The following is a 19,708-nucleotide window of genomic DNA, read 5'->3' as shown; positions in this document are numbered from 1 at the left end:
ACCCCCTCGCACTGACTCTCGCGCCGGCGGCCCCGGGGGGGTCGCGGACCCCCAGGAGGGTCCCAGAAGGGGCTTTTGGGGGGTCTCGGGAGGGGTCTTTGAGGGGGCGGAACCAAAAGGGGCGGAACCCGCGGGCGGGGGGGAAGGTGGCGGAGCCGGAAGCGGCCGGAAGTGACACAACCCGGAAGTGACACCAGCCGGAAGTGGCGCCGAGCACGTGGCAGGGATGGGGCGGCCCGGGAAGGTCCGGGGGGCGAAAATGGGGCAAAAACGGGCAAAAAAGGGGCAAAAACGGGGGGAAAGGGCGCGGGAAGTGAGGGGGGGGTGGGAGAGGGAGAGGGGAGGGGGCGGCGGGAATGGAGGGGAGGGGGAGAAGGGGGGAAATGGGGCGAAATTGGGTAAAAATGGGGCGAAAATCGGGCAAAACGGGGGGAATTCGGGGGGGAAACGGGGGGGCGGCGGGGGGGGAGGGGGGTGGAGGGGGCGGTGGTAGCGGGGAATGGGGCGGGAGGGGGGAAATGGGGGGAAAAATGGGGTAAAAACGAGGAAATTTGGGGGGAAATGGGGACCGGGGGGGGCGGGTTATCCCAAAATTTGGGGTCTCACCCCCCCCCTTTCCACCCCCTTTCCCCCCCCAGAGCCGCCACCAGCGGCGGGAACGCGCCGTGGCGCGGGAGCGCGCGGAGCGCGAGTTCGGGGCCGTCCCGCACTCGTTCGTGTTCCCGCGGGGCAGAGTCGGGAGGAGCCTGCGGGGGCTCGGGCAGGACCTGCGGAGGGTCATGGAGCCCTACACGGCCCGCGCGCTGCAGGTCGGGGGGCTTGGGGGGGCGTTTTCATCATTACTCTATTTTTATTTTATTTGTTTTTGTTTATTTTATTTATTTTTATTTGTTTTATGTATTTTTATTTATTTTATTTATTTTTATATTTTTATTTTATTTATTTTTATTTTAGTTTAATTTTTGTATTTTTATTTTTTAATTTTTTTGTATTTTTTATTTTTAATTTTATTTATTTTTATTCTATTTTAGTTTTTGTATTTTTATTTTTTGATTTTTATTTATATTCTTTTATTTATTTTTGTTAATTTTTTATTTTTATTATTCTTATTTATATTTCTAATTTTTTTAATTTATTTTTTATTATTACCATTCTTATTACATTTATTATTTTTGTTTATTTTTATTATTTTTGTTTAAATTTTACTTCTAATTTTTCTTATTTTTCTTTTTAACCTTATTTTTCTTTTTAACCTTATTTTTCTTTTTAATCTTATTTTTATTTTTAACCTTATTTTTATTTTATTTTTATTTCATTTTTTATTTTATTTTTATTTTTTATTTTATTTTTATTTTTTATTTTTATTTTTATTTTTTATTTTTATTATTTTTAAATTTTTTTTTATTTTTTATTTTTTATTTTTATTTTTAATCTTATTTTTTTTTAAAACCCATTTTTATTTTTTACCCCTCTTTGATTTTCAGTCCTATTTTTTATTTCCCTTTTTCACTCCGTCCTTTGTTTTACTCTCATTTCCATTCGAATTTTTAATCCTGTTTTAAATTGATTTTTATTTTCAATGGGGTTTATATTTATATATTTTTATTTATTTGTATTTAATTTGGATTTCCCAGGTCCGGAAGGGGAATTCCCTGCGGGATTTTTATTTTCTATGGGGTTTATATTTATATATTTGTATTTATTTGTATTTAATTTGGATCCCAGGTCCGGAAGGGGAATTCCCTGCGGGACCTCGTGGCCGTGGCCGGGCCTTTGGGGGTCTCCCATTTCCTGGTGCTCAGCAAGACCCCCACCAGCATCAACCTGGTCAGTGGGGGGACCCCAAAACATCGGGGGGGTCTGGGGTCATTTTGGGGGGGTCCTGGATCATTTTTGGGGGGGCTTGGGTCATTTGGGGGGTCTGGGGTCATTTTAGGGGGTCCTGACCCGGTTTAGGGGGTCCAGGATCATCCTGGGGGATTCTGGATCATTTTGGGGGGGGTCTGGGGTCATTTTGGGGGGGTCCAGGATCATTTTGGGGGGGTCCTGGATTGTCTTGGGTCATTTTAGGGGGGTCTTGGATCATTTTTGGGGGGTGCTGGATCATTTTCGGGGGTCCCAGAACATTTTAGGGGGATTCTGGATCATTTCTGGGGGGTCCTGGATCATTTTAGGGGGGTCCTGGCTGATTTTGGGGTGTCCTGGCTGATTTTGGGGGGGGGGGTCCTGGCTGATTTTGGGGGAGGGGTCCTGGCTGATTTTGGGGGGGTCCTGGCTGATTTTGGGGTGTCCTGGCTGATTTTGGGGGGTCCTGGCTGATTTTGGGGGGTCTTGGCTGATTTTGGGGGCTCCCAGGGGATGGTCCCTCCCCCAGACTCAAATGATGAAAGGATTTGGGCTGAATTGGGGCTGTTTTGGGGCCGTGATGCTCCAAAGTAAACGCTCTGATGGGTCTGGGGGGGGGTCCCGGGGGGGTTTTGGGGGGTCCCAGGGATGGGGGGGGGGCTCCAGATTCCCAAAATTCCCTGGAATTGAAGCTTTTCCTCCCCCTTCTCCCCCCCCCAGAAGCTTTTCCGGCTCCCAGGGGGTCCCACCCTGACCTTCAAAGTGCTGCAGGTGGGGCTGGGGGGGTTTGGGGGGTCTCGGGGGGGTTTTGGGGGGTCTTTGTACCCCTGACCCCCCCCCAGCATTCCCTGCTCTGGGACTGGGGGGGGTTTGGGGGGTCTGGGGGGGATTTTAGGGGGTTTTGAGGTATTTTTGGGGTGGTTTTGAGGTTTTTTGGGGGGAATTTTTTTTGGGGGGGGGTTGGGGTGTTTTGGGGGCATTTTTGGGGTTTTTCTGGGGGGGGTTAAGGGTGGTTTTGGTGGGATTTTGGGGGTTTTCAGGGGCGTTTTTGGGGGGGATTTTAGGGGGGTTTTGGGGGGCAGTTTTGTGGTGTTTCCTGGGGGGTTTTTTAGGGATGTTTTTGAGCTCTTTTAGGGGTTTTTTTAGGGTGTTTGGGGGTGGTTTACCCCCTTTTCCCCTTCCCAGTATTCCCTGATCCGGGGCATGGTCTCAGCTCTCCAGAGGCACAAGCAGCTTTGGGGGGTTTGGGGCTGGTTTTAGGGTTTTTTTTAGGGTATTTTGGGGGTATTTTGGGGTGATTTCCCCCCTTTCCCCCTTTCCCAGTACTCCCTGATCCGGGACGTGGTCTCTGCTCTCCGGAGGCACCGGATGCACGAGCAGCAGTTCTCCCACCCCCCTCTCCTGGTGCTCAGCAACTTCGGGCTCCCCCAGATCCACGTCAAGCTCATGGCCGGGATGTTCCAGGGGATGTTCCCGGCCCTCAACGTCCACAGGGTCCGTGGGGAGCCCGGGAATTCGGGAATGGGGGGGGGGGGCCTCTGGAATCTTCCCTGTTCCTTCTTCCCCTTCCTTTTCCTTCTCTTCCCCATTTTTTTTCTTCTTTCTTTTTCCTCTTTCCTTCCCTTTTCCTTCTTCTCCTTCCCTTTTTCTCCCTTTCCCTTTTTCTCCCTTTCCCTTTTTTTCTTTCCCTTTTTCTCCCTTCCCTTTTCCTCCTCTTTCCTTTTACTCTTCTTCCTTTTCCCTTCTCTTTTCCTTTTCCTTCTCTTCCTTCTTCCCTTTTCCTTCTCCTTTCCCTTTTCCTTTTCTCTTTTCATTTTCATTCTCCTTCTCCATTCCCTTTTCCTTCCCTTCCCTTCCCTTCCCTTCCCTTCCCTTCCCTTCCCTTCCCTTCCCTTCCCTTCCCTTCCCTTCCCTTCCCTTCCCTTCCCTTCCCTTCCCTTCCCTTCCCTTCCCTTCCCTTCCTTTCCCTTCCCTTCCCTTCCTTTCCCAAACCAAACCTTCCCAAACCTTCCCTTCCCTGCTGTCCCTGTCCCATTCCCATTATCCCATTCCCATTATCCCATTATCCCATTCCCTCTCCCATTCCCATTATCCCATTCCCATTATCCCGTTCCCTCTCCCATTATCCCATTCCCATTATCCCATTATCCCATTATCCCATTCCCATTATCCCTCTCCCATTACCACATTACCCCATTATCCCATTATCCCGTTCTCCCGTTCCCTCTCCAGGTCAATCTCAACTCCATCCGTCGCTGTTTGCTCCTCACCTTCGACTCGGAGTCGCAGCTCCTGGAATTCCGGCACTAGTGAGCCCCTTCCCCCGGACCCCCATCCCCATTATCCCATTCCTGTTATCCCATTCCCATTATCCCATCCCCGTTATCCCATCCCCATCATCCCATTCCCAGCTCCTGGAATTCCGGCACTAGTGAGCCCCTTCCCCCGGACCCCCATCCCCATTATCCCATTCCTGTTATCCCATCCCCATTATCCCATCCCCATTATCCCTTTCCCATTATCCCATCCCCATTCTCCCATCCCCATTATCCCATTCCCACTGTCCCAATCCCGTTATCCCAATCCCGTTATCCCCCTCCCGTTCCCAGCAGTGTGAAGGTGGTTCCCGTGGGGGTCAGTCGGGGGCTCCGGAAGCTTCTCCAGGAGAAATTCCCCAACCTCAGTCGGCTCCAGGACGTCAGTGACCTGCTCCTGGGGTGAGGGGGGACATTGGGGACATTTGGGGGACATTGGGGACCCCCAGGATGTCAGTGACCTGCTCCTGGGGTGAGGGGGGACATTGGGGACATTTGGGGGACATTGGGGACCCCCAGGATGTCAGTGACCTGCTCCTGGGGTGAGGGGGGACATTGGGGACATTTGGGGGACATTGGGGACCCCCAGGATGTCAGTGACCTGCTCCTGGGGTGAGGGGGGACATTTGGGGACATTGGGGACATTTTGGGGGGACATTGGGGACCCCCAGGACGTCAGTGACCTGCTCCTGGGGTGAGGGGGACATTTGGGGACATGGGGGGGACAGGGAATGGGGGTGTCCCTGTGGTGACCCCGGTGACCCTGGTGACCCTGTGGTGACCCTGTGTGACCCCGTGACCCCGTCCCTGTCCCCAGGGAGGTGGCCCTGTCGGAGAGCGAGGCCGAGCAGTGAGGGGACATGGGGGTGCCATGGGGACACTGTGGTGACCCTGGTGACCCTGTGGTGACCTTGTGTGACCCTGTGGTGACCCTGTGTGACCCCAGTGACCCTGTGTGACCCTGGTGACCCTGTCCCCAGGGAGGTGGCCCTGTCGGAGAGCGAGGCCGAGCAGGACGGGACCCACAACGTGCTGGAGCTGCCCCAGGACTGCGCCGGGAGGGGCAACCAGGGGGGCCAGCAGAGCGCTGTGAGGCTGACTGAGGTGACAGTGGGGACATTGGGGACATCCTGGGGATACTGGGGACATTGGGGACACCACAGAACCAGGGGGGCCAGCAGAGCGCTGTGAGGCTGACTGAGGTGACACTGGGGACATTGGGGACACTGAGGGGACACTGGGAACACTGAGGGGACATTGGGGACACCAGGGGGGCATTGGGGACATCAGGGAACCAGGGGGGCCAACAGAGCGCTGTGAGGCTGACTGAGGTGACAGTGGGGACACTGGGGACACTGGGGACATCCTGGGGACATTGGGGACATCCTGGGGGCATTGGGGACATCCTGGGGGCATCCTGGGGACATTGGGGACACCACGGAACCAGGGGGGCCAGCAGAGCGCTGTGAGGCTGACTGAGGTGACACTGGGGACATTGGGGACATTGGGGACACTGGGGACACTGAGGGGACATTGGGGACATTTGGGATATCCTGGGGACATTGGGGACACTTGAGGTGACAGTGGGGACACCGAGGGGACATTGGGGACACGAGTGCCAGGTGCCAGGTGCCCCCAGGGCTCCCTGACGTCCCCCCTGTCCCCCCCCTGTCCCCAGATCGGGCCCCGCCTGACGCTGCAGTTGGTGAAGGTGGAGGAGGGGCTGGGCCAGGGCAGCGTCCTGTACCATGGACTGGGTGAGTGACACACCTGGGGACACCTGGGATACCTGGGACACAGCTGGGGACACACCTGGGATACCTGGGACACACCTGGGGACACCTGGGACACACCTGGGGACACACCTGGGACACAGCTGGGCTGGGCCAGGGCAGCGTCCTGTACCACGGGCTGGGTGAGTGACACACCTGGGGACACCTGGGGACACCTGGGACACACCTGGGACACCTGGGGACACCTGGGACACACCTGGGGACACAGCTGGGCTGGGCCAGGGCAGCGTCCTGTACCACGGGCTGGGTGAGTGACACACCTGGGGACACCTGGGGACACCTGGGACACACCTGGGACACCTGGGGACACCTGGGACACACCTGGGACACCTGGGGACACCTGGGACACAGCTGGGCATGGGGGGACACCTGGGACACACCTGGGTGTGGGGACACCCCTGGGTTGGGCTGGGTGAGTGACACACCTGGGGGTCTCACCTGTGCCTGGGGGGTCTCACCTGTCCCCGGGGGTCTCACCTGTCCCTGAGGGTCTCACCTGTCCCCAGAGGTCTCACCTGTCCCTGAGGGTCTCACCTGTCCCCGGGGGTCTCACCTGTCCCTGAGGGTCTCACCTGTCCCCTGAGGGTCTCACCTGTGCCCGGGGGGTCTCACCTGTCCCCAGGAGTCTCACCTGTCCCCCGAGGGTCTCACCTGTCCCCAGGAGTCTCACCTGTCCCCGGGGGTCTCACCTGTCCCCGAGGGTCTCACCTGTCCCCAGGGGTCTCACCTGTCCCCGGGGGTCTCACCTGTCCCAGTGCACAGGTCGCAGGAGGAGCTGCAGCGGCTGCAGCGGCGCCGGGAGCAGAAGCTGCAGCTCAAGGCCCAGCGGAGGCGGAAACAGGAGCAGGACCTGGAGAGGAAACGGCACCTGAGGCACCTGAACAGGTGAGGGGGACACAGGTGACACCCCCAGGGGAGGGCAGGGCAAGGTGACGCTCCCAGGTGTCACAGGTGACACCCCCAGGGGAGGGCAGGGCTGGGATCAAACCTCACCTGTCCCCCCTCACCTGTCCCCTCACCTGTCCTTCACCTGTCTCCTCTCACCTGTCCCTCACCTGTCCCCTCACCTGTCCCCCCTCACCTGTCTCTCACCTGTCCTCCCTCACCTGTCCCCTCTCACCTGTCCCCCCTCACCTGTCTCCTCATCTGTCTCTCACCTCTCCCTTCACCTGTCCCTCACCTGTCCCTCACCTGTCTCTCACCTGTCCCCCCTCACCTGTGTCCCCTCACCTGTCCCCTCTCACCTCTCCCTTCACCTGTCCCCCCTCACCTGTCCCTCACCTGTCCCCCCTCACCTGTCCCTCACCTGTCCGTGTCCCCCCAGGGAGCGCAGCCTGGCCGGGATGCGACGGCGGCAGGGCCAGGCCGGGCCAGGTGAGGGTGCCAGGCCAGGTGAGGGTGCCAGGCCAGGTGCCAAGGAGGGTGACAGCGACGTCGAGGACCCCGGCGCACCTGAGCCAGGTGTGGCCACGCCCTCGGAGGACGAGGACGACGCCGAGTACTACAGACAGGAGGTGGGGGAGGAGCCCGACACAGGTGAGTTTGGGGGGGGGACAGGTGAATTTGGGGGGGGGACAGGTGAGCTTGGGGGGGGACAGGTGAGTTTGGGGGGAGTTTGGGTGGTTACAGGTGAGTTTGGGAGGTTACAGGTGAGTTTGGGGGGTTACAGGTGAGTTTGGGGTGGGACTGACCCCCCTTTTCCCTCTGGAGGTGGTTGATGACACCAAAAAAATTCCTGAATTTCCATGAGTTTGGTTCAAAGTAAACGCTCTGACACCTCCGGAATGGCCCCAAAACTGCCCCTTTTCACCCCAAAACTGCCCCTTTTCACCCCAGAATTGTCCTCTTTCACCCCAAAACTTGTCCCTTTTCACCTTTTTTCGCCCTTTTCTCCCCAGATTTGTTCCCCACCAAGAGGAAACGAAGCCCCTCGGGCGCTTCCAGACCCCGAAAAAAGCGGAGGCAGAGCCGGGAGACCCCGAAATCCCACCCAAACCCCCCCAAATCCCACAGGAACAACCCCAAATCCCACAGAAACAACCCCAAATCCCACCCAAACACCCCCAAATCCCACAGAAACAACCCCAAATCCCACCCAAACACCCCCAAATCCCACAAAAACAACCCCAAATCCCACCCGGGACACCCCAAATCCCACAAAACCACCCCAAAATCCCACCTGGGGACCCCCAAATCCCACCCAGGGACCCCAAAATCCCACCCGAAAAACCCCAAATCCCACAAAAACACCCCTAAATCCCACCCAGGACCCCCCAGATCCCACCCAAAGAACCCCAAATCCCATAAAACCCCCCCAGAATCCCACCCAGGACCCCCCAGATCCCACCCCAGGCCGAAGGTTCGGGGGCAGCTCCTGGGGAGGAGGAAAACCGGGATTTTCCAACGTCCTGGAAGGGCCAGAAAGGGGAAAAAATAAAAAAAAGGAGAAGGAGGGAATGGGGACCCCCCCCAAATCCCATTTCCAGGGGGAAGAGATTTTGAGGTCCTGGAATTTGGGACCTCCTGGATTTGAGGGGATCTTCCTGGAATTTGGGGGGATCCCCCCTGGGATTTGGGGGGTTCTCCCTGGTTTTGGGGGGTTCAGGGCCCTTCCCAAATAAAGGATGGAAAAGCCCCTCCAGGTATGTCCGGTGTGTGATATTTTGGGGTCTCTTTGGGGGGTATTTCGGGGTGTTTGGGGTCCCTTTGGGGTATTTGGGGGGTATTTTGGGGTCTCTTTTTGAGGGGTATTTTGAGTGTCTTTGGGGGTATTTTGGGGGTTCTTGGGGGGGGTATTGGGGTATTTTAGGGTCCCTTTGGGCTATTTGGAGATGTTTTGGGGTTGTTCGGGGCTGTTTTGGGGCTGTTTTGGGGCTATTTCGGGTCCCTCCGCGGGGTCAAAGGTCGCGCCCCCCTCCCCGCTCCACCCACCCAACCAATCACACCCCTCAACCTTCCCCCCTCGCCCCGCCGCACCCAATCACCAGCTCGGACACAACCCCCCCTCAGACTCACCCAATCACACGCTCCGACACATCCCTCCCTCGGAGCGCTCCTCCAATGGGGAGGCGCGTTGCTGGGGGGGTTTGCCCGGCGGGTGGCGGCGGCGGCGGGGCCAAGATGGCGGCGGCGGTGCCGGGGAGCGGGCCCGGAGCGGGGCCCGGGCGGGAGCCCCGAGCGGCGCCCGAGGAAGGGCCGGCGGGGCCCGGGCGGGAGCCCCGAGCGGCGCCCGAAGAGCCGCCGGCGGGGCCCGGGCGCGCCCCCGAGGAGGAGCTGCCGCCGCTTTCCCCCGCCGAGGTGCGGAGCCGCCTGGAGCGCAGCGCGAGGCAGTTCCGCAACCGGCGGAAGGTGCTGATCAGGGGGTTACCGCCCGACGTGACCAACCAGGTGAGCGGGAGCGGGAATGGGAATGGGAATGGGGCTGGGATCGAGGCTGGAGCTTTTCCCTGCCACCCCAATTCCCCTTTTTCCCCCTCCCCAAAATTCGTGGGAATTTTTTCCCCTTTTTCCAGGAGGTCCACGACCTACTGAGTGACTACGAGCTCAAGTACTGCTTCGTGGACAAGTACAAAGGAACGGGTGAGGAACAGCCCCTGGTACTCCGGGATCTGCCCCAGCATCAGCCCCTGGAATTCCGGGATCAGCCCCTGGAGCTCCGGGATCAGCCCCTGGAATCAACCCCTAGGATCAGCCCCTGGAATCAGCCCCCAGCTGACGGGGGTCCCTTGGGACTGGGAACAACCCGGGATGCTTCTCCAAGCCCCCCTTTTCCCAGGGGTCCTTTCCTTTCCCAAACCCCCTTTTCCCAGCGACCCCTTCCCTTTCCCTCCTCATCCCTTTTCCCCCATTCCCAGCCTTCGTGACCCTGCTGACCCCCGACCAGGCCGCCTCAGCCATCCTTTATTCCCTGTTTTTCCCTGTTTTACCCTGTTTTTCCCTGTTTTTCCCCATTTCTCCCTGTTTCTCCCCGTTTCTCCCCATTTCTCCCAGCCTTCGTGACCCTGCTGACGGCCGACCAGGCCTCCTCCGCCATCCTTTATTCCCTATTTCTCCCTGTTTTTTCCCGTTCCCAGCCTTCGTGACCCTGCTGACGGCCGACCAGGCCTCCTCAGCCATCCTTTATTCCCATTTTCCCCATTTTCCCCCGTTCCCAGCCTTCGTGACCCTGCTGACGGCGGACCAGGCCTCCTCTGCGGTGCGCCGCTTCCACGGCCGGGCGCTGCGGGATCGGGAGCTGCGGGTGCAGCTGCAGCCGCCGGACTCGCTGCTGTGCGTGGCCAACCTGCCGCGGCTGCTGTCGCAGCAGCGCTTCGAGGAGCTGGTGCGGCCCTTCGGGAACGTGGAGCGCTGTTTCCTGGTGTACAGCGAGAGGACGGGGCACTCCAAAGGGTACGGGTTTGTGGAGTACATGAAGAAGGACTCGGCGGCCCGGGCCCGGTCGGCGCTGCTGGGCCGGCGCCTGGGCACCCGCAGCCTCTTCGTGCACTGGGTGGAGTCGGCCCAGCCCGGCCCGGAGCTGCTCCACTCCCGCTGCCTCTGCGTGGAGAAGCTGCCCCACAACTTCAGCGACCTGGACGCGCTCAGGGGGGTCTTCGGGGCCGTCAGGGAGCCCACCTTCTGTCAGGTGAGGGGGGAGAGGGAGCCCACCTTCTGTCAGGTGAGGGAGAGGGGAGAGGAAGAGGGGATGGGGAGCCAACCTTCTGTCAGGTGAGGGGAGAGGGGAGAGGGGATAGGGAAACATGGGAATGGGGAGAGGGGATAGGGAGCCCACCTTCTGTCAGGTGAGGGAAAGGGGAGAGGGAGAGGGATAGGGGGAAACAGGGATGGGGAGAGGGGATAGGGAGCCAACCTTCTGTCAGGTGAGAGGGGAGAGGGAATAGGGAGCCCACCTTCTGTCAGGTGAGGGGAGAGGGGAGAGGGGATAGGGAAACATGGGAATGGGGAGAGGGGAGAGGGAGCCCACCTTCTGTCAGGTGAGGGGGGAGAGGGAGCCCACCTTCTGTCAGGTGAGGGAGAGGGGAGAGGGAGAGGGGATGGGGAGCCAACCTTCTGTCAGGTGAGAGGGAGCCCACCTCTGTCAGGTGAGAGGGAACGGGGAGAGGGAGAGGGAAACATGGGGAGAGGGGATGGAGAGCCAACCTTCTGTCAGGTGAGGGGAAACAGGGATGGGGAGAGGGGATGGGGAGAGGGGATGGGGAGCCAACCTTCTGTCAGGTGAGGGGAATGTGGGATAGGGAAACATGGGAATGGGGAGAGGGGATAGGGAGCCCACCTTCTGTCAGGTGAGGGAAAGGGGAGAGGGAGAGGGATAGGGGGAAACAGGGATGGGGAGAGGGGATAGGGAGCCAACCTTCTGTCAGGTGAGAGGGGAGAGGGAATAGGGAGCCCACCTTCTGTCAGGTGAGGGGAACAGGGATGGGGAGCCCACCTTCTGTCAGGTGTGAGGGGAAACATGGGAATGGGGAGAGGGGGAACATGGGAATGGGGAGAGGGAAACATGGGGATGGGGAGAGGGGATGGGGTGGGAAAGGGGGAAGAGGGAGTGGGAAGACAAGGGGTTGGGAAAAGAGGAAAAGGGGTTTGGGAGGTTGGGAAGAGGGAGAAAGGGGAAGAGGGAAAAGGGGAAAGGGAAGAGGGAGAAAGGGGAAAGGGAAGAGGGAGAAAGGGGAAAGGGAAGAGGGAGAAAGGAGTTTGGGAGGTTGGGAAAAGGGGGTTTGGGAGCAGGGAGTTGGATTTGGGAAGAGGGGAGGGAGCTGGGGGTGGGATTTGGGCACGTGGAGGGGTTCGGGGATGGAGGGGGATTTTCCCTCTCCCCCTTTTCCCCTCCCTTTCCCCCTTTCCCCCCCTCCCCTCTGCCCTGCTCCCAATCCCTGTTTTCCAGCTGGCCTATGGCCAGGACGGGTCCCTGAAGGGCTTTGCTGTCCTGGAGTTGGAGTCCCCGGAATGGGCCGAGCGGGTCCAGGAGGCCACGGACGGGATCCCCCTGGCCGGGAACCACATCCGGGTGTCCTTCTGTGCCCCGGGGCCCCCCGGCAGGAGCACCCTGGCTGCCCTCATCGCTGCCCAGGCCACGGTGGGGGCAGTTCCTGGGAATTCCTGGGAGTTGGGGAGCTCAGGGAATCAAGGGAATCGAGGGGATGGGGCGTGGGGATTGAGGGAATCTGGGAATTAGGGGATGGTGGGAAACTGGGAGACCAAAGGAATCCCATCCCCTGGCTGCCCTCATCGCTGCCCAGGCCACGGTGGGGGCAGTTCCTGGGATTCCTGGGAATGGGGGAGCCCAGGGAATTGTGGGAATTCAGGGAGTACGGGAATGGGGGGAGCCTGGGAATTTGGGGGGGGCTGGGAATTAAGGATGCACAGGAATTGGGGGAACCAGAGGGATTGGGGGAACCAGAGGGATTGGGGAAGGAATGAGGGACCTGCAGGAGTGGGGGAACAGCTGGAATGAGGGAAGTGCAGGGATTGGAGAACCCCAGGAATTTGGGGAACCAAAGGAATGAGGGAACCAAAGGAATTAGGGAGACAAAGGAATTGGGGAACCAAAGGAATTGGGAACCCCAGGAACTGAGGGATCACAGGAATTAGGGAGACACAGGAACCAGGGAACCAAAGGGATTGGGGAACCCCGGGATTCCTGGGGGGATCTGGGCCTGGGCTCCCGCTGGTTCTGTGCCCCCAGGGCCGCAATTCCAGGGGTCTTTCCCGGTTTTCCAGGCCCTGAACCGCGGGAAGGGGCTGCTCCCCGAGCCCAGCATCCTGCAGATCCTGCAGAGCCTCGGGAACCCCACGTCCCTGCAGCTGCTGCTGCCCGCCCTGCTGCACCCCGGCAAGCAGGGTGAGGAATTCCAGGGAATTCCGGGGGGGGAAAAACCCTAGGGGAGGGAATTCCCGACCCCAGGGGCTTCCTCCCGACCCCAGGGGCTTCCTCCCGACCCCAGGGGCTTCCTCGAGTCTCTTCCCAGCAGGAATTCTGGGAGCTGCCCCTTCCCTGCCCCTGGTGCCCAGCCCGGCCCTTCCCACGGCGCTGCTCCAGCTGGCCCTGCACAGCCATTCCCAGGTAATTCCCACCTGGAATTCCCCCCCTCAGCCCTGCACGGCCATTCCCAGGTAATTCCCACTGGGAATTCCCCCCCCTCAGCCCTGCACGGCCATTCCCAGGTAATTCCCACCTGGAATTCCCCCCCTCTGCCCTGCACGGCCATTCCCAGGTAATTCCCACCTGGAATTCCCTACCCTGGAATTCCCCACCTTCTGCCCTGCACGGCCATTCCCAGGGAATTCCCACTGGGAATTCCCAAATCCAGGCTTTTTTTTCCAGAGAGAAAAGGGAGGGTTGAATCTTCCTGAAGCTTTTCCCAAACCTCTTCCCAAATCTGTTCCCAAACCTCTTCCCAATCCTTTTCCCACCTGGGTTTTTCCCACCTTTTGGGTGGTTTTTCCCTGTTTTTTTTTTCCAGCCTTTCTCCCAGAAGGGTTTTGGGGTTTTTTTGGGGGGAATTTCAGGGGAATTCCGGAATTCCCCCCATTCCTGCAGCTCCAGGATTGGATCCAGCAGGGAAAAAAAACCCCAAACCCTCTTCCCACCCCAGCCCTTTTCCAAACCCTTTTCCCACCCCACCCCTTTTCCCAACCCCAGCCCTTTTCCCACCGTGGATCTCCCATGGGATAACCCGCCTTTTCCCGCCCTTCCCCCGCCCTTATCCCACTTTTTGTGCTTCCAGAAGCCGGGAATTCTGGGCGAGTCCCCGCTGGGCTCCCTCCCCCTGGGCCTGGCCCCGGCCCAGCCCCCCGGGAAGCTCCTGGGAGACATTCCAGCAGGTAATTCCCGGGATTCCCGCGGCTGAGCCCGCAATTCCGGCCCTGGGCAGCCAGGGAATTCCCCCTGGGATCCAGGGAATCTCCCCCTGGGCAGCCAGGGAATTCCCCCTGGGATCCAGGGATCTCCCCCTGGGATCCAGGGAATTTCCCCCTTCCCTGGGATTTTTTGGAGGGGGGGGTCTGGGATGGGCTTTTCCAGGTGGGAAAAGGATCCCAGGATCCCTCTCCTGGTTTTCCCCCCTCCAACCTCTTCCCACTGGGATTTTTTTTTTTTTCCCCCACTTTCTGGGTGGTTTTCCCACCTTTTTCCCCTGGGAATTCCCTCTTCCTGAGCCTCCAAAAAGGGGAGGGTTTTTTTGGGAATTCTGTCTTCCCGCAGCCCCTAAAAGGGGTTGGGGTTTTTTTGGGAATTCCCTCTTTTTTTGGGGGGAATTCCTTTTCCTTTTTTTTGGGAATTCCCTCTTTTTTGGGGGGGAATTCCTCTTCCATTCTTTTTGGGAATTCCCTCTTTTTTTCAGGGGGAATTCCTTTTAATTTTTTTTGGAAATCCCCTATTCCTGCACCCTCCAAAGGGCATTTTTTTTTTTTGGAATTCCCGCTTCATTTTTTTGGGGAATTCCCTCTTCCCACAGCCCTGAAAAGTTTGGGGTTGGTTTTTTTGGGTTTTTTTAAATTCCTTTGAAATCTTTGGGAATTTTTTTGAAATTTTATTTTTTGGGGGGAATTCCTTTGGAAATTTTATTTTTTGGGGGGGGGAATTCCTTCGGAATCTTTGGGAATTTGGGGGGGGGGGGCAATTATTTTTGGGGGTGGGATGGAATTCCTTTTTCCCCACCAAAAAACCCCACAGTTTTTCCTGGGAATTCCCCCCTCCTTTCACCCCTGGGATTGGCTCCAGGCGGGAACTGCAGCCCCTTTTTCCAAGGAAAGCCCTTTTCCAAGGAAAGCCTCCTCCCTGTGCCTCCAGGAGGGCCCCTGCCCGGGGACCTGGCGCAGGGACCCGGCAAATCCGCCGGCATTCCCGCCGGGAATGTGGCCCTGGCCTCGCTCCTGGCCCAGCTGGGGCCGGAGCGGGACAGGCTGGGAGCGGGAGCGGGATCGGGATCATCCGGGACCCCCCTGGGAGCCCCCCCCGGGCTGGGCCACGGAGCAGCCATTCCCAAATCCAAGGGAGAGGTGAGGAGAGCCCCGGGATACGGGGGGGACGGCTGGGAATGTGGGGTGGGAATGTGGGATGGGAACACCCCAAAATATGGGATGGGGACGGCTGGGAATAGGGGATGGGGACAGCTGGGAATGTGGGGTGGGGATAACTGGGAATGTGGGGTGGGGAGAGCTGGGAATGTGGGATGGGAACAACTGGGAATGTGGGGTGGGGAGAGCTGGGAATAGGGGATGGGGACAGCCCAAAATATGGGATGGGGACAACTGGAAATGTGGGATGGGGACAACTGGGAATAGGGGATGGGGATAACTGGGAATGTGGGATGGGGATAACTGGGAATGTGGGATGGGGATAACTGGGAATGTGGGATGGGGACAGCTGGGAATGTGGGATGGGGAGAGCTGGGAATAGGAGATGGGAACACCCTGGGAGAGGGGATGGGAACACCCTGGGAATATGGGATGGGGACAGCTGGGAATGTGGGATGGGGACACCCCAAAATCTGGGATGGGGACAGCTGGGAATGTAGGATGGGAACACCCCAAAATATGGGATGGGAACACTCCCAAATCTGGGATGGGGACCCTGAAATCTGGGATGGAAACATTGGGATGGGACTCCCAACTCCAGGACCCCCCAAACCCCCTCAGGGACCCCCCCAAACCCCCTTTAGACCCCTCCAGGACCCCCCAGACCCTTTTGGGATCCCCCAAACCCTCTTTGGGACCCCCCAAATCCCCTCGGTGCCCCCCCAGGTGTCGCTGCTGGGGGAGCCCCCCAAGGAGTTCCAGCTGCCCCTGAACCCCTTCCTGAACCTGCGGAGCCTCCTGCCCGGCCCGGGTGAGGAAACCAGGAAAGGGCCTTTTTTGGGATCATTCCCCCCCTTCCCAACCCTTCCCAACCCTTCCCAACCCTTCCTGACCCTTCCCAGTCCTTCCCAACCCTCCTGCCCGGCCCAGGTGAGGAAACCGGGAAAGGGCCTTTTTTGGGATCATTCCCAACCCTTCCTGACCCTTCCCAACCCTTCCCAACCCTCCTGCCTGGCCCAGGTGAGGAAACCGGGAAAGGGCCTTTTTTGGGATCATTCTTTCCCTTCCCAACCCTTCCTTCCCTTCCCAACCCTTCCTTCCCTTCCCAACCCTTCCCAACCCTTCCCAACCCTCCTGCCCATCCCACATGAGGGAGAAACTGGGAAAGGGCCTTTTTTGGGATCCTTCCCCCCCTTCCCAACCCTTCCCAGCCCTTCCTGCCTTTTCCAGGAGCCGCTTCCAAAGGGTTCCAGGGCAAACCCGGAGCCCTGGGGGGTCCCTCAGCCCCCCCCCGGGGCCCCCCCAGTGACCCCCCCCTGCTGCCCCCCCCCTCCGGAGACGCCTTCGGGTTCGACTTCCAGACGGTGGGTCGGGAATTCGGGGTGAGATCCGGGGATTTTGGGGTGAAATCCGGGGATTTTGGGGTGAAATCCAGGGATTTTGGGGTGAAATCCGGGGATTTTGGGGGGTCTGGGCTTGGGAGACTCCCAGAACTCCCTGCTTTTCCTGGGACCTTGGAATTCCAGCTGCTGGGTGGGATTTTGGGGTGAAATCCAGGGATTTTTGGGGGGGGTTCAGACGTGGGACACCCCCCCAACCCCCCCATTTTTCCCTGGGAATTTGGGAATTCCACCCTTTAACCCCTCCCTTCCCCCTGGTTTTCCCAGCAGGATTTGGGCTCCAGGATTTTCCCCCAAGCCCGAGACCCCTCCGGGCCCATCCTGGGGGGCTTCGGGCCCGGCAGGAGCAAGGTAAAAACACCCTTTTGGGGGGATTTGGGGAAATTTGGGGCTCCCCCTTATTTTTAGGGGAGATTTTAAGGGTCTCTCCCTGTTTCTGGGGGGAATTTTTGGGGGTCCATCTTATTTTTGGGGGGAATTTTAAGGGTCTCTCCCTGTTTCTGGGGGGCATTTTGGGGTTCCCCCTTATTTTTTAGGGGGGATTTTGGGGTCTCTTCCATTTTTGGGGAGAATTTTGAGGCTCCCCCTTATTTTTGGGGGGGATTTTAAGGGTCTCTCCCTATTTCTGGGGGGGATTTCAGGGGTTTTCCCCTTTTTTGGGTTGATTTCAGGGGGGATTTTTGGATTTTCCCTCTTTTTGGGGGGATTTCAGGGGGGGTTTCAGGGATTTTCCCCCTTCTTGAGGTTGATTTCAGGGGGGATTTTGGGGCTCCTCCTGATTTTTGGGTTGATTTCAGGGGGGATTTCAGGGATTTTCCCCCTTTTTGGGGGGGATTTCAGGGGGTATTTCAGGATTTTCTCCCTTTTTGGGTTGATTTCCGGGGGGATTTTGGGGCTCCTCCTGATTTTTGGGCTCTGCTCCCCCTGCAGGTCTCGTCCCCCTCCCCTGGCTTTGACAGGGGGGTTTTGGGGCCCCCCCTGCCCCCCTTTTTCTCGGGCTCCCCCAGTTCCTGCTTCTCCAGCGGGATCCAGGCCGGGCTCAAGCAGAGCCACCTCAGCAAGGTGAGACCCAGTTGGGGGACCCCAACCCCTTTGCCCTCATTTATCCCCTTTGCCCTCATTTATCCCATTTTTAATTCCATTTATCCCCTTTTCTTTCATTTATCCCATTTTTTCTTCCGTTTATCCCCCTTTTCCCTCATTTATCCCCCTTTTTCCCTCATTTCTCCCATTTTCCCCCTCATTTATCTCCCTTTTCCCCTCATCCCCATTTTCCCCTCATTTATCCCATTTTTCCCCTCATTTATCCCATTTTTCCCTCATTTTCCCCTCACTTATCCCATTTCCCCCTCATTTTTCCCCTTTTCCCCTCATTTATCCCATTTTTCCCTCATTTCTCCCATTTTCCCCCTCACTTTTCCCATTTTTCCCTCATTTTCCCCTCATTTTCCCCTCATTTATCCAATTTTTCCCTCATTTATCCCCATTTTCCCCTCATTTATCCCCATTTTTCCCTCACTTTTCCCATTTATTCCCATTTTCCCCTCACTTCTCCCATTTTCCCCCCCAGCCCATCGGGATCCCCCCGAGTTCCCCGGAGCCCGTCCTGCCCCTGGGACCCTCCACCCCCCACCCCAAGGTACTGAACATTTTTATAAAAAAACTTCAATAACAGAACTTGAACAGCAAAATTTCAATGAGCTTTTAATAACGAAATTATAATGGAAATTTAATAACAACTTTAACAACAAAATTTGAATCTCAAAATTTTAATGTCGAGTTTTAAGCATACAAAATTTTAACAACAACCAAAATTTCAATAACAAAATTTCGTTCATTTCAATTTTATCCATCTCCATTAATTTTTTATTAACTTTTTTATTTTTAATTCCAACCGTTAATTTTATTTCTTTAATTAATTCTAGTAACAGAATTTTAACAGGCAAAATTTAATTAATTTTAATTTTATCAATTTTGATTATTTTTTATTTACTTTCTTATTTTAATTTTAACAGTTAACTTTATTTCCTTTATTAATTTTAGTAACAAAATTTTAATATACAAAATTTTAATAACAAAAATTTTTTAATAACAAAATTTCGTTAATTTTAACTTTATCAATTTCAATTATTTTTTTATTAATTTTTTAATTTTAATTCCAACCCTTAATTTTTATTTCTTTTATTAATTTCAGTAACAAAATTTTTAAGGGGCGAAATCCCGTTAATTTTAATTTTATCAACTTTAATTAATTTTTATTCGCTTTATTTTAATTCCAGCCATTAACTTTCTCACCTTTATTAATTTTTACCCCCTAATTAACTGCTCTCCTCATTAATCCCCCCAGGCAGCCCCGGGGGGGCACAAACGACCCTTCTCCCACCTCCTGCCGTCGCCGGAGCCGAGCCCCGAGGGCTGTTACGTGGGGCAGCACTCCCAGGGGCTGGGGGGGCACTACGCCGACTCCCACCTCAAGAGGAAGAGGATCTTCTAGGGGGGACCCCAAAAACACCCCAAAAAACCCCCCCCAAAAAATCCCCCCAAAAACAGCCCCAAAAACCCCCAAAACAACCCAAAAATACCCCAAAAACAGCCCCAAAAACACCCCCAAAACAGCCCCTACGCCGACTCCCACCTCAAGAGGAAGAGGATCTTCTAGGGGGGACCCCAAAACACCCCAAAAAACCCCCCCAAAAAAACACCCCAAAACCACCCCCAAAACCAGCCCAAAAACCCCAAAAACACCCCAAAAACACCTCAAAAACACCCCTAAAACCCCCCCAAAACCGCCCCAAAAACACCCCCAAAAAAACCCCAAATCCGGGACACAAAAGGGGCCCCGGGGGGGGATTTTTGTAACTTTTTGGGGGTTTTTTTGGTCCTTTCTCGCCCCTTTTGGGGGGTTTTTAAAGAGATTTTTTGGTTTTACCCCCCAGAGTTTCACACCCCACACACACACACACACACGGAGATTTTGGGGGTTTTTGAACCTCCCCCTAAAAGATTTTGGGGGTTTTGAGCCTCCCCCTAAAAGATTTTGGGGGTTTTTTCAGCCCCCCCCCCCAAGCAGTACCTGGGACCCCCCAAAGTCGGCCCCTGCCTTAAATCTGCTGCTTTGGGGGGTTTTTTTTGGGGGGGGGAGTGTCCCTGTTTTTGGGAGGTCTCCCCAATTTTGGGGGGGTCTCCACCCTTTTTTGGGGGGTCTCTCTTCCTTTTGGGGGCTCCTCAACCCTTCCAAGGGGGGGAATCCCCTAAATTTGGGGGGGTGTCTCCCCATATTTGGGGGGAGTTCCCTCCTTTTTGGGGGTCTCTCCTCCTTCCCAGGGGGGTCCCCAACCTT

The 19,708-nt window shown here is 56.4% G+C and overlaps 2 protein-coding genes across 3 annotated transcripts; both read left to right on the top strand.

Annotated features, from left to right (window-relative positions):
• Positions 1-176: 176 nt before the first annotated feature.
• LOC127465464 (suppressor of SWI4 1 homolog) lies at positions 177-8,588 on the top strand. 2 transcript variants are annotated; one of them, XM_051775981.1, is made up of 12 exons: positions 177-244; positions 639-809; positions 1,726-1,827; positions 2,566-2,616; positions 3,169-3,339; positions 4,078-4,154; positions 4,455-4,562; positions 5,141-5,264; positions 5,839-5,917; positions 6,709-6,838; positions 7,278-7,489; positions 7,852-8,588. In XM_051775981.1, the coding sequence occupies exons 1-12, from the start codon at positions 227-229 to the stop codon at positions 8,388-8,390; spliced, it is 1,782 nt and encodes a 593-aa protein (XP_051631941.1). In that variant the 5' UTR covers positions 177-226; the 3' UTR covers positions 8,391-8,588. The 2 variants fall into 2 exon arrangements, with proteins under 2 accessions (XP_051631941.1, XP_051631942.1); XM_051775982.1 differs by lacking the exon at positions 639-809 and having other exon boundaries at positions 217-244.
• Positions 8,589-9,073: 485 nt separating this feature from the next.
• On the top strand, positions 9,074-18,893 carry RAVER1 (ribonucleoprotein, PTB binding 1). Its single transcript, XM_051775984.1, has 14 exons — positions 9,074-9,340; positions 9,466-9,532; positions 10,108-10,577; positions 11,835-12,026; positions 12,671-12,791; positions 12,919-13,013; positions 13,678-13,774; positions 14,742-14,950; positions 15,695-15,779; positions 16,199-16,332; positions 16,636-16,719; positions 17,299-17,430; positions 17,939-18,007; positions 18,716-18,893. Exons 1-14 carry the CDS (start codon positions 9,074-9,076, stop codon positions 18,860-18,862), a joined length of 2,169 nt encoding a protein of 722 aa, XP_051631944.1. The 3' UTR covers positions 18,863-18,893.
• Positions 18,894-19,708: the final 815 nt, after the last annotated feature.

The sequence above is a fragment of the Manacus candei genome, unplaced genomic scaffold, assembly GCF_025592945.1.
Source record: "Manacus candei isolate 608988 ecotype Guabito, Panama unplaced genomic scaffold, ASM2559294v1 h1tg000399l, whole genome shotgun sequence".
NCBI classification, from domain to species: domain Eukaryota; kingdom Metazoa; phylum Chordata; class Aves; order Passeriformes; family Pipridae; genus Manacus; species Manacus candei.
Note: the sequence above shows the minus strand (reverse complement) of the source record. Positions and strands in the feature narration are given on the sequence as shown.

Excerpts from the sequence above, each read along its gene's own strand:
- LOC127465464 (XM_051775981.1), top strand. Across the intron at positions 5,265-5,838 it reads GCGCTGTGAGGCTGACTGAG|ATCGGGCCCCGCCTGACGCT; the intron begins GTGACAGTGGGG and ends CCCTGTCCCCAG. Across the intron at positions 7,490-7,851 it reads GGGGGAGGAGCCCGACACAG|ATTTGTTCCCCACCAAGAGG; the intron begins GTGAGTTTGGGG and ends TTTTCTCCCCAG.
- RAVER1 (XM_051775984.1), top strand. The coding sequence starts at position 9,074 with ATGGCGGCGGCGGTGCCGGGGAGCGGGCCCGGAGCGGGGCCCGGGCGG. Across the intron at positions 12,792-12,918 it reads GCTGCACCCCGGCAAGCAGG|CAGGAATTCTGGGAGCTGCC; the intron begins GTGAGGAATTCC and ends GTCTCTTCCCAG. Across the intron at positions 16,720-17,298 it reads TCGGGCCCGGCAGGAGCAAG|GTCTCGTCCCCCTCCCCTGG; the intron begins GTAAAAACACCC and ends CTCCCCCTGCAG.